We start from the raw sequence: 13,231 nt of genomic DNA on the forward strand, positions 1-13,231 counted from the left end.
AAATTAGCAGTCTGCTGTGGTTAACTTCCTCTATGTTTCCTTTGTTTATTTCCTTATGTTGATATGCTGATTAAGTGTGAGCAAAGATTAAGCAAATTGGCCATGATGTTGCATGTCCCAAAATAGCCCTTGGCCGCTGCTGAGAGGCTTTGACCAGTGCTCAGAGGAATAACGGATGCACACTTTCTGCTGTTTTAGCCTTTATAAATTAAGGTGAAATGTGAGAAGTACGGTAAGCCTTTTTTATCACATCATGGTTGACATGTTTATTTGTCAGTCAGTTATTTTCTTTATTACTTACAGGGTGTAATTTGTCTAGTTAGTTGATATGTTTCAGGAGTGTATGGCCTTCGTCTAAGCCTGCGTCTACATCAGACTTACTGCTCACAGTAATATAAATGGGTAACTATTTTCACTACAGTGAATATGAATCTGTCATTGGTCTCACTATGTTCTGTTTATGGTCTCTTTGCTGCAGACTAATATACAACTTGTGAAACCTCTTTAACAGGCTAAACAACAGAGACTCTGCGCTCTAACACAGTGTCTTAGTGCTTATGCTCTTCTCTATCATGCTGTATTGAGGCCATATTATGCAACTACACACATACTGTTTATATTGCATACTGTTTGTATAAATCTACAAAAGACACTGACACATATAAAGAACTACCTAGAAAACTCAGTATGGATAACAGTTTAAGAATATAATTTTACATTTGTTTGATTTGCAATGTACTGTCTAATATACGTGATTTCCACTGAGCCTAACAGCGTTCCATCAGTAAAAATTTTATGTTGTGCAGTTGCCTCATGCATGTTTCTAGTCAGCTTAATTCCCATGGCATAGTAAATATACGCTGGTTCTTGCTTAAAGTGTTGTTTTGAGTGCTCATGTGGGTTCTCCATTTTGAGATGATGATGGAGAAATAAAAAATACAAATCATCTCTCATCAAAAACTTGACATTTCAGTCAACATGATTTTAAAGCATAATAACCACACGACAAATTGGAGACACATCTCCCACTAAGAATGATAGTTTAGGGCCATTTTATTTGTGTCAGATAACATGTTTTATTGTATAAGGTCTTGTCTTTTGTTTAGGATTGCTTTTAAACAGGATTATAGGATGATGATCATTTTTTACGAAAACATGTACAAGAATATGTCATTCATTAATTTTACTTTCTTATTTAATATGGATAAATTCTTTAAGACCAAAAATCACATCCAGAGTGTACAGTCTAGATGACAGGATTTCTTGTTACTAAATGTTAACAGCTGTATTAAAGAGAGTCTGTTCAAGGGTCTACTGAAACCTGATGTGCTGTGGGATTTAATTAATTTCGCTGTTAATAAGTGATGTTAAGATTTCAAAATAGCACATGGAAGCAGTGTAGCCACATTTTGGTGAAACTAATTGTCTCAAACACTCAAAATATATGGATGAAAAGTGAAGGAGTATCATTTTGGAGGCACAACATATGCTAATCTGAATTGCAGTAACAACTCTCTTCCTCTCTGTACTTTCTTTCTAGTTGCTTCCACACAAAATGAGCAACACACCCATCCAGGACCCAGCTGCCCAGGGACTGTCCTCTGGCAGTGGGCAGACATTGACCTCCCGACACTTACAGCCCATCCCTGATCCCTCAGCTTCTAAACGGGTATGTTTCTACAAAAGCGGTGACAATAAATTCAGTGGGCATCGCATGGTCATCAATGGCCGCACCTTCAAGACTTTTGATGCTCTACTGGATGCTTTGTCCAAGAAAGTGCCTCTGCCATTTGGAGTGAGGACCATCACCACACCTCGGGGCACCCACCTTGTTAAGGGTCTAGATGACTTACACGATGGTGGATCTTATGTGTGTTCTGATCAGAAACGTGTGAAGCCGTTAAACCTGGATGAAGTGAACCGACGGCAGGTACCGTGGAATACTACAAGACCTCTCAGCACAGGGCGACGCAGGCGTCAAGGACTCCAGTCTGGTCAGTTTGGCAGGAAGAATGAAGTTGCCAACAGGCCAGCAAAGGTCATCGAGAGGGTGGCAGTAAGGACACCAAAGAGACTTGTGGTCATCAAGAACAGGGATCCCACTGTTAAACGTACAATTGTGTTGCAGAAAAGAACAGCACCAACATTTGATGCTTTGCTGGATTACCTTTCTCAGATCCTGCAGTTCCCAGTGCTGAAACTCTACTCTACAGATGGCAGAAGAGTAAGTGTTTGGTAAACTGAAAATGGGAGTGATAGTAGATCATTGTTTAAAGTGAATCCTGAAAATATTTTAAGTAGCTGCTGTAGCTGTAGCTGCCTTTATGGACTGGGTGAAACATTAGCTTCATCTGGTCTAGATAAAGTCTAGAAGAAAAGTTCAGTCTCTTATGTAGCCAGCAGGCAGTTAGCTTATCTTAGCATAAAGCCAGGAAAAGGACAACCAGCGGAGACTCTAGAAAGTCACTGCACCTGGCCAAGAAATAGTTCTGCACACCATTCACCACAAAACCACAAATTGTTGTTTTTACATTCCAGTTCTGAATGGATTAAAGAGACAAAATATTACCAGTGTTGATGGGCTGCATTTGTTACCTTCGGACACAGCAAGGGTAGCTGGTTATAGTCTCTATGTTAAGCTAAGCTAACAGGCTGCTGGCTCCAGCTTTGTTATTTTAAGGCAAATTAATTTATTCCTTAACAGTCACAGTGAAACAGAAGCTACAACGTTTGTAGCTTTAGCAAAATAGCATATCTCTAAGTGAAACAGAATATGTTGGTGGGCTAGGAGTTATTAATATTAAATCAGATCCCTCAGATTTGAGTCATTTAAAGTTGCTGTGTCTTAGTGCATGCAAAACTCAATAGGGAGCTCTAGAGGGCTGTTCACCTCCACCCACACCTCCCTGTCCTGTGCTGTTTGATTAGGAGGAGGATGAGGGAGGAATAAAAGTTTTTGCTGACCAAAATCTGAACACACACCTTTGAGTATTATGCTCTGCTAACTATCCACTAGCTAATGGTTAAGTGCAGTTTTGAATGATCAGTTAGTCACCCCAAACCACGTTTGATTGGATACATTTGTATAACCACAAGTTCATGGTGAGTCATCAAATCATTTCTGAGTTTTACAGGAAGAGAAATGTAAGGGATTTGATGTAAAAAGATTTTTCTTTTTATTGTATTTCAAATTAGGAATTGTCATTGTGACTTTTCAGTTAGCACCATTCAGTTAGCACCATTGCGTGCGAATCCGTGGCTCCACAGTTCTTATCCTTGAATATACCTTGTATCTAAGTACACCTAAGGCTAGATTAAGGTATGTCTGGGTCACACAAAAAGGATAGTCTCTTTACATGTTGGGCTGAAAAAAGCTGTAGGCAGACAGACACAACCATAAATTAGTGTAGCATGTAGAATGTGTTCCTTCAATCACTTTTTTAGTTTGACAGTTTATCTTGATCTTGGAAACAACAGTTGGTAAAACAATCTCAACTCAGAGTCCACTAACTCCAGAGCTTTTTGTATCTCATGGTCCTTGTCACCAGATAGATTTTGCCCAGTTGTCATGCAACTGTAGATGCTCAGACTTTCCATTATTTTGAGTACTTTTAGTATTTCTCATCCATGTTCACTCAGCAGTTTCTAGTTAAAAAACAAACTCTAGATTCACTTCTTTTTTCTGACTGTATCACACCAAAACAGTTCAGTCTATAAAAGCATCAAAATTTAGATGGCATCAAAAGTACTTGATGGCTGTAGAGGTCTGCTATATATTTTATGCTGTTACTTTACATGTTACAAGTATTCCAAGAAGTGCTAAGAGGTGCTATCACAGTCTTTACCCCCTGGTGAGTTATCTCTCTGTAATCCAATGTGTCCTTTGACAACAACAACAACAAGCTCCCTGTTAAAAGTCATGAGTGTAGAGAATCTTTAAATGCATCATACACTTTCAGACCTGCCTGTGATGTCTGGACTGTATTATGACAACATGTGGGATAAAGAAATAGCATCAACGTGCAAAGTGAATGTTGTCTGTGAAGATTTTCAGTCATCCAGGTCATGGTTATCCAAGAGAGGTTGAATCAAGGGCAACTGGACTTGGTTGCGGAAACTTGAAGACATTTCACTGCTCATCCAACAGGCGTCTCCAGTTCTTCAACTGAAAATAGACAATTGTTTCCTTAAGCTTTGACAGACATGTCAACTTTGATTCTTCTCTTCCTTCAGGTTGATGGCCTTGCTGCACTTATCTTGTGTGCTGGAGTTGTTGTGGCAGCAGGCAACGAGCCATTCAGATTAGGAAACTACAGTTTTCACAGAACGGGTCAGATGACACAAGCCATGTACATGGAAAATGTGGAGCCATCTATGTTGCAGCCCAGAGCCCGTAAGTTCTATGGGTAAACTGTAAAGTATAGTATGAATGTAGCTTCATGTTTAACAGATAACAGATAGAGTGGCATTGATCTTCTCACATAAATACTCAAGCAAATAAGAGTATTTCCTATAATGTCTACTACATGGTGCTTTTTTTTAAAAAAAAAAATTTTTTCTCTCTCTTTGATTCCCCCTTCTGCCACAAATGCCCATGTTTTCATCAAACACCTCCAACCAAAGAGAACAGTAAATCTTTCTCAAGTGGAAAAGGCTCAAGAAACTTTTCTGTATCGTCAGAACGTTATATTGTCAACCAGATAAACAAGTCTCGAAATGGAAGCATGAACAACCACCTGCATCACAACAATAGATCATTTGAAACAGAAGTCAACCAGCATCACACATCCATGGAAACATGTGGAACTGGGATGGTTGATAATGAGGATCATACTTGTATCATACCTCAGGATGATGACATTGAAAAGTCCTTCCGTGTGAATCAAGATGGCAGCATGACTGTAGAAATGAAAGTGCGTCTGACCATTAAAGAAGAGGAGATGCTCCACTGGACTACCACACTCAGCCGTTCAAGCCTTAGTAAGAGGCCAGCTTGTGCCTCGATTTCTGAGTCGGGCAACAGCTCACCTGACTCAAACAACGCCTTTGCCAAAGACTCCTCTAGTGTCAGCGAGGATGAAACTAAAGAGGAAAACCATCCCACTGGTGCTAGAAAGGGCGTCGGCTTTAACAACGAGCAAGTATATGGGGGCTACACTTCAACAGCTTTGGGAAAAGCAAAAACAAGTTTCAAACGTACTCCCACACCAGGTCCTAGACATATTAAGAAGAGGGCATCTGTTGAGAGTGTGAAAATGGTGACAGAGTCCGGAGTTCAAGAGAGCACCCTGGGACATTATTCCTACATGGAGAGGACGGCCGATGGTGAGACAACTGAGGAATACTGCATTGTCAGACACACCAGCAGCAGCAACCGGCCAATCCCAAAGCCTCGGAAAACGGCATCTGCAGGAGCAAGCAACAAAGGTTCCAACTCCTCCATTAAATCATCAGGGGTAGCTGAGGTCCTTCAGATACAGAACAATGGGATGGAGATTACAGAAACTGTGATGCATATCTGTGAGAGTCAAGGCTGCTATGACAACTATTTAGCAAATGAAGAATATAGTGCAGACAGCGTACTTTTGCATGGTTCCACTCCAGCGGCAGATAGCAAACCGTCCACTGTGTCTGGGCCACATTCATCCAGCAATGATATAGATTTTAGCTGGCAGCCACCCACTGCTGACTCACAACAAAGACAGAAAGAGGAGATACTATCGTTGTCATCAGAGCCAATATCTACAACAACAAACAATCTGTCTTCAGTGACTGAGAAAGATACAGCAACAAACTCCAAAACTGAGGAGACAGTAAAAAAGGTCAATACTCCACAAAGTGAGAAGAATAAAAAGGCAATTAGACCTGCTAGGAATCACAAGAGTTCAACTTCAACAAGCAGCTCAGATAAAAAGCTAAAAGATAGCTTAATAAACCCCTCAAAGAAAAGCAAACATTCATCTACTGACAAGCTCAGTAGCAATGCTAGTGTGGGAAAAAAGAGTTTTAGTTCATCAGAAAGTGCTAAAAGTGGTCAAAAAAGTAAAGGAGCAGAAAAGAAATCAGAAATGTCTCAGTCTAAGAAATTAACTAAAGATGAAAAGAGACCCAGGACGGATTCAGCCCTATTAGTTAGCGCTGAAAATATGAAAAGGACCCAATCTAAGAGGCAAAGCCTGAATAATTTGGCTGCTAAGGACAATGGCCATAATGTAAATACTTCAACTGGAAGGCCTCAAATGAAAAAGAAAATGTCAGACATTTTACAACCAAATAAATCACTTCTGCCAGGCAAAAGGACAGTGAGCAAACCTAAATCCATGACTGAACAGAGAATATCATCACCTAAAAAATCTTTAGAGTTGAGTGAGAGTATTTCAATGCCTTCCCTGAACCCTACACCATCTGAAATCCACCAATATGTTGAGAACTGGTTGGAGAAAGTCAGCCAAGACCAGGTGCCATACGCAGAGGCCATCCCAGATGAATCAGGACCTCCATCAAAGGTTGTGTTTCAGATAGGTGGTGATTCAGAATCAGATGAAAAGAATGAATATCAGACTAATTTAGATGAATGCTGCTCACTGTATGGTGATGCTGTCAAGAAATCTGCTTCTTGTCTGTCAGTTCCTCTTTACCATGAAGGGCCAGAAACATCTTTGCTGTACAATGATCAGAAAACAAGAGGGTTATGTGTTTCAATGCCAAGTGTCAGAGTGGATCCTGCGCACTGTGAGAACAAACTGAGGGCACATAAATCTGCAGAGGCCATTGGTCCAAGTAACAGTGAATCAACTCCATCCATGTCCAATATGTTAAGCCCCAAAGCAAAGATAAAACCTGTCCTGCGTCAACTCTGTTCATCTATTCAGTGCATCAGACGGGCATCTGACACCAACATAACATCCAATCTCGAGAAGTCCAACAGCGTTCCTGATTTCTCAACACAAGTAGCTTCAGTGTTCGGCTCATCATGCAAAGCATTTCTGTCATTCTTGTCTGTGATGACTCTGAGAGACAGCCTAACAAGTTCTGCACTGGGTGATGGTTACCAATCAAGAAGCACCTCCGAGGCCATGCTAATGATGGAATCCTTGCAGAAAATTTCTACCATTGAGGATGAAGAAGAGCAGAGGGCAAGTCTGACAGATCTGCAAAGCAGAGCATCCTCTCAGTTTAGAGAACGTTGGAAGGATTTCCAGCTTTTGAGGGAAAGGCTTGAAAGTGAACCACTTTCTCCCAAAGTTTCAGAAACTGAATTTGCCCTGGATGTTGTTTCTGAAGGAGGTGACGTATTTGAAGACCAGCAGCTGGGTATTGACGAACTGATGGAGGAACTGAATATGCCACAAGACCTCAGAGCGGAGATTTCTTCAACAATCCAACAATCTAAAAGTTTTTATCCTGTGGAGGAGAGCACTTTTGTAGAAACTGAAAGAAACCAGTCAGACTCAGAGGACGATGTGGAGAAATTTGTTGACGAATGTGATGATGACACAAAACAATCAATGGATCCTAATACTACCTGCATAGTTGAGGACATCACTGAGCAACCCATGTATTCTGAACAGGCAAAGGTTAGGGAGTTAGAGCAAGAACCAGATGAAGTTCAGGAAACAGGCCTTGATGTGAAAGATTCAGAAGTATCACAGACAGAAAGAGATGAGGCCCTGAATTTCTCAATGAAAGAAAATGAGACAGAAGAAAAGGAAGACGAGGACCAGGTAGAGGAGGTGGAGGAGGATAGGGAGGGGGAGAAAGCCAGAGAGGAAAGAGAAAAAACAGAGATATATGATGATGGTGAAGAGCTTGAAAATATAGAAAAGGAAAGGGAGAAGGAAGCAGAGGAGGCATCAGTGAAAGAGGATGAGGGGCAAGATGACTGGGAAGCAGAGAAAAGAAGCAGAGAGGAATCTGTTGAGAAAGTAGAGGAAGGGACAGAAGGAGAGATGACAGATTATGAGGAGGAGGGGGAGGAATTAGAAAGAGGAGAGAAAGAAGTGGTTGAGGAGACAGAGGGAATAATGGATGGTCAAGGTCAAGAAGCAAGAGAGGATGACAGTGTTGAAGAGACAGATGAGAGGGAGGGTGTTGAAGAGACAGAGGAGGAAGAGAGGGGGGAAAATGAGGTTGAAGAAGAAGGAGATAAGGAAGAAAAGGGGGAGGAAGATAGCAGGGAGGAAAATCAAGTGGAGGAGAGTGAAGTAGAAGCAGATGAGGTTGCTGTGGAGTCAGATGAAAATATTAGTGAGGAGCAGGAGGAAGAGGAGAAGGCAGAAGTGGTTACTGAGAAAAATGTAGAGGAGAAAGTGGAGGTTATTGAGGAGACAGAGGAGGAAGAGGAGGCCACAAACAACACTGACGAGGTTGAGGAGAGAGAAGAAGAAAAAATGGGTGTGGTAACTAAGAGGGATGTAGAAGAAGAAGCAGAGGAAGGTAATGAGGGGACAGATGAGGAAGAGGGGGCAGACAGTGTAAATGAAGAGGTAGACGAGGAAGAGGAGGAAGAAGAAATGGACGTCGTTATTGAGGAAAGGGATGAGGAAGAAGACAAAATGGTGGTGGTTAATGAGGAGGAAGAGGATGATGATGATGATGCTAAGGTCGAAAATACGGAGGAAAGGAGAGCTAGGGTGATGACAGATGAGGAGGAGGAGGAAGAAGAAACTGACAAGGATACAGACGAGGGGGAAAAGTGTGATGAAGGGAATAGAAAAGAGCTTGAGGAAACAGAAGATAGTCTTAAAGAAGAATTAGTTGAAGCTAAGGAAGTTGTAGAGGAGTTTGAGAGTGAAGAAAATATGGAAGCAGGGCAGACATTAGCTGGAGAGGAGAGGGAAGAAGATGAAGAAAATGAGCTGAACGAGGCTTTACACCAGGTTGAAAAACAAGAATCAAAAGATCAGGAAGGAAAAGATAGTGAAGATGTAGTCAGTTTTCCTGATGATGATTGTAAAAACCTGCTAGAAGAGGCCTCCTATTTGCAGCAGCACAGTAGTAGCTGTGAAGAAGCAAATGCAGAACAAAACACTGAATCACCAACCAAATATTCCTCTGAGGGTCAATGTGAGGATGAGAAATGTAACGGAACAGACATCGTCAATGAACTTGAAACAGATGCGAGAGGGGAGCATAATGAGGAGAGACACATCAGCCTACCACATCCAGTGGAAATATCACAGGATTTACTCGACTTTGTTAACTCTGCCCTGCAGTCCTCTTCACTTATATTCACATATGATGCTCAGGGGAATGTTAGGATAGAGCCAGACAATGCTCGAGTTGTACAAACTACACAAACAGTTATTCCAAAAAGTAGAAAGGATAGTTCATATGGCTTAAAATGTCTCCCGAGCCCGAGCACCTCTGATTTATCTGATTACAGACCAGAAACTTCAGAGAGTGGTGGATATAAAACTCAAGACTCTGTAGATATTGTCTCTGAGAGTGGAGAAGAAGCTTCAGAGAGACCTTTTCCTGTCTGCAGACATAAGACTAATAGCCCTAATGAGAGAGCAATTGTGGAGCGAGCTAATTCCAACCTGTCTGTTGCAAGTAAATCAGAAGTCTTGCAGAGTTCCAGATTTAAAAGCGTAGAGAGTTTCTCTTCCAGTGATTCAGGCACTAAAGCCTCAAGGGAAGATCTGTCTTATTTCAGTGCTGCAAGTTCATTAAAGGCAGACGCTAAAGGTGCGCCAGAGATCGAGCAGTGCATTTCTCTCACCTCAGAAAAAGACACGACTGATGGGGTTTTGATTGATCAAGGAAGGTGGCTGCTTAAGGAGAACCACCTCATAAGAAAATCTCCTCCAGTCTCCCTGGGAATGTATGGTAACATCGATAGCACCTCCACTGATACGGCTCAGGAGAACACTAGCGAGGGTTCACCACCTCATTATAAAACCCAGCACAGCCCTCTTGCAGCCATATCCTCATCAGAGCTCGAGGAGATGGCAAGGCCTCAAACTCCGAAGTGCACCTATTTCAACATGCCACACGGAAGTGATTCAGACCCCTTTTTGGATGATTCCAGTGTCCATAGTGGGCAAAAGGATACAAGCAGTGTCAAAGGGAGAGGCATCAGGGTTTCACCTACCATTGATACAACTAAAACTTGGTCAAATAAAAATGGTAGTCTGTCTTCATTTGCATCAGTTGAGTTTAAAATGCCAGACAGGAAAGTACATCCTGAGGGGGAGTCCTCAGCTGTGACACATGCAAGAAGGACATCTAGTGGTGGAGGTGGTGTACTGCGAGCTCAAGACTCCATGGAAGCACTGCATGTGAGATGTGGACAATATTGTCCCATACTATGAAAGCTGGACATGATATGTCTTAGAAATATTTACACATGCAGGTCTAAGGTGTGCTGTTATTCTGGTCTATGATTATTTTGTTGTTATACAGCTACAACTGTTTCTAAAGCCATCAAATATTCTTAAACAGACTTTTTTTTTGCATGTTCACCAGATCTACAGGCTTGTGGTGACTGAAGAGAGTTGTGCCTCTAGTTTCAACATAGTCGAAAATGTATGTTTACAGACTTTGACTCTGTCTTTATGCTGGTGAATGATGAGATCAATAGTCAAAAATGGAATATAACAATATCAGCAAGTAAGAACAACATATTTTTTTTACTGATTCAGTGTTCACTGTACATAATCATATTATGCATTGTTACAAGTCATCAATTTTTCTTATTGAATATAATGCATACATCAAAGCTGCACATGCCAAAGTATTATACTTAATTTCATTGTGTGTTTGGGTTCTTCCTGAATGTACAGTGTACATTCAGTGATAATTATTCTATAAAACAGCTACAGATATTATAATATTCATGATGCAGGATTACGTCACTTGACAATTTAAAAAGAACTGAGAACTGATTAACCTGGGAAGACAAAATCCATAAATTGATTAAAAGGCAGCTCCTGTTTTGGCTGTAAGAAAATGATCAATATTCAATAAACCTTATTTTGTTTTTTTAATTGTATATCTGTCATGTTTAGTTGTGAGACTTGTGTGATACACAACAGACAGATTTAAAAAAGAAAATCAGTGCTACAGAGGCCCAAGCTACTGCAGGTTTAATCTAGGGCCACTTTATTAAAACTTGGTAGACATTCAAAGGATATGACCTATACAGTACACATCATCATTTGTTGAAGAGAATTACTACCACTAACTTGTTTGTGAGGGTCATTTTTGGTAAAACAAATGTCTAATCTTCAATGTCTTTTTCTGTGTTTTAACTCTCTTTATGTGCCTACAATAAATATCCATACTGGATGTGTAGCCTTCTGTGCACTACTGTATGCACAGTCAATATTCAACCTATGTTTAGTTATAAAATGCTGTATATCTGTGCTTAAAGTCTATAAAAGTTTGTAGATGCACAGCTGAGTAAGCATTGTACATGGTTTTAAAATCCTGTTCTGATCAGAAACAAAACAGAAATGATGAACAGCTATGAATTTATTTTAACAAGATTAATTCACTGTTCCAGACAACCAGTCAATCCATCAATCATCATCAATACATCTGTGTGTGTGTCAGTTCAATTTTGACATTTCAGAAGTTGAAGTTTTGTACCATAAACTTGCTTGTTTACTAAGTTTTAATTTCACCCACACAAACACACCCAGATAAATAAATATAAAATTATGGCAGCACAGAGTACATATCCTATCCTATCTCCTAGAAATTACATTTAGGGTTGTGATGTAAACTGGTGAAAATAATCCCATTTATAAAGATTGCCTTTAAGCATCTCTGGACTGTGGTGACATTTGACTTTCATAAGGTTATTAACTAAGTGAGGCATGTGAATTTGGAATGAGCCTTGGGCTTAAGATATCCTGTTTATTCTTGGAACTACAGTGCAAGCAATGGTTTATTTCATTTTTTTCATGAAAAAAAGCCTTTAAATGAGGCATGAATGGGTAATTTAGGTGTAAGAATTTTTTTTTTTTTCTGAGTCTTCACACTTGAAGAGTTTGTCTCATTTTGGTCCACTCATCTTCAGGCAGGAGAGAGTGAGTGTCATCTGCAGCTGTCAGTCGGTCTGGGTGATGCTCCCTGATGCAGTCAGGCATATGTAAGTGACACTTGTGATGTGATGGTCACTGACAGACTGGCTTCAAATATGTGTGACCAGGGGACATTATCCTTGAAATATAGTAAGTATGACCAAATGACAGCAGGTGTTAATTCAGATAGGGATAATTCATTTGGACAATGTTATGCTATATATTTAGACGTCTTATGCTTGATGATTTTATGCAGATTTTAAGGGGAAAATACAGGGCAGTTATTCTCTTAAATGGAAGCTCAAACTAGAGTGTTAGGGGTGTTATCCGTGCCTGTCCCTGACCCAATCACTCCCTGCAGACACACACACACACACACACATGCACAAAGAGAGACAAAGAAAAGAGTGAGATAAAAAGAGCACAAGAGAGAGAGAGAGAAAGAGAGAGGTCTTTACAAAGTGACCATTCTGGATACTTTCCAAGGGTTTTGTCAGTCACTATGGAGATTTGGAAAATAGCCCCTGCAGTTTAATTCCTCTCTTGTTACTATGGTTGAAAGGTATCCCGCGTAAGCTCCATTCCCCGAAACCAACGCCTGTCCTTACTCTACTTATTTTGCCGACCACTGACAGGAAAGGTGCTTAAGTTCCCGTACGCACAAGAAAAACTCTTTACTGGAGTTGGAGAGGAGGAAGGTCCTCTTCAGGGTAACCAGTGGCAAAAGAGTATCAAGGTCCTTTTTTTAAATAAAAGCACAAAAAGAACACTATGAAAGTGCTCAAGTAAAAGGCATTTCCCAAACGAGGGGGTCGGGCCCCTCCAGTGGGTTACATAATAAACCTGAGGGGTTCTGACACATAAATCTGAATTTGTTTTTTGGATCTGGAACTGATTCTTTGCTTTATTGTGAAGTATTTCACATTTTTTGAATCTTTGCTTTTGAAAAGTTATTTGAATGAAGCCATCAGAGAAGAAAAGAGGGCAAAAGTGTCTTCAGTGCTAACAACTCACAGAAACAAAACAAGGGCCCCCAACTAGACACAAGTTGGGAGCAACTGTTTTAATGTTTAACAATCTGTTGTATTTTATCATATGTTTTTTAATTGTAAAATATTGATCAGAAGTAATTCCAACTTTCAGATAAATGTAGTGGAGTATAGTACAGGTACAATATTTCCCTCCATGTAGTGGAGTAG

The 13,231-nt window shown here is 40.5% G+C and overlaps 1 protein-coding gene across 1 annotated transcript; it reads left to right on the plus strand.

Moving 5' to 3' along the window:
• Nucleotides 1–1,538: 1,538 nt before the first annotated feature.
• On the plus strand, nt 1,539–10,316 carry LOC108883235 (oxygen-regulated protein 1). Its single transcript, XM_018676165.1, has 4 exons — nt 1,539–2,224; nt 4,234–4,393; nt 4,624–7,760; nt 7,848–10,316. Exons 1-4 carry the CDS (start codon nt 1,556–1,558, stop codon nt 10,314–10,316), a joined length of 6,435 nt encoding a protein of 2,144 aa, XP_018531681.1. The 5' UTR covers nt 1,539–1,555.
• Nucleotides 10,317–13,231: the final 2,915 nt, after the last annotated feature.

The sequence above is a fragment of the Lates calcarifer genome, linkage group LG4 (assembly GCF_001640805.2).
Source record: "Lates calcarifer isolate ASB-BC8 linkage group LG4, TLL_Latcal_v3, whole genome shotgun sequence".
NCBI lineage: Eukaryota > Metazoa > Chordata > Actinopteri > Centropomidae > Lates > Lates calcarifer.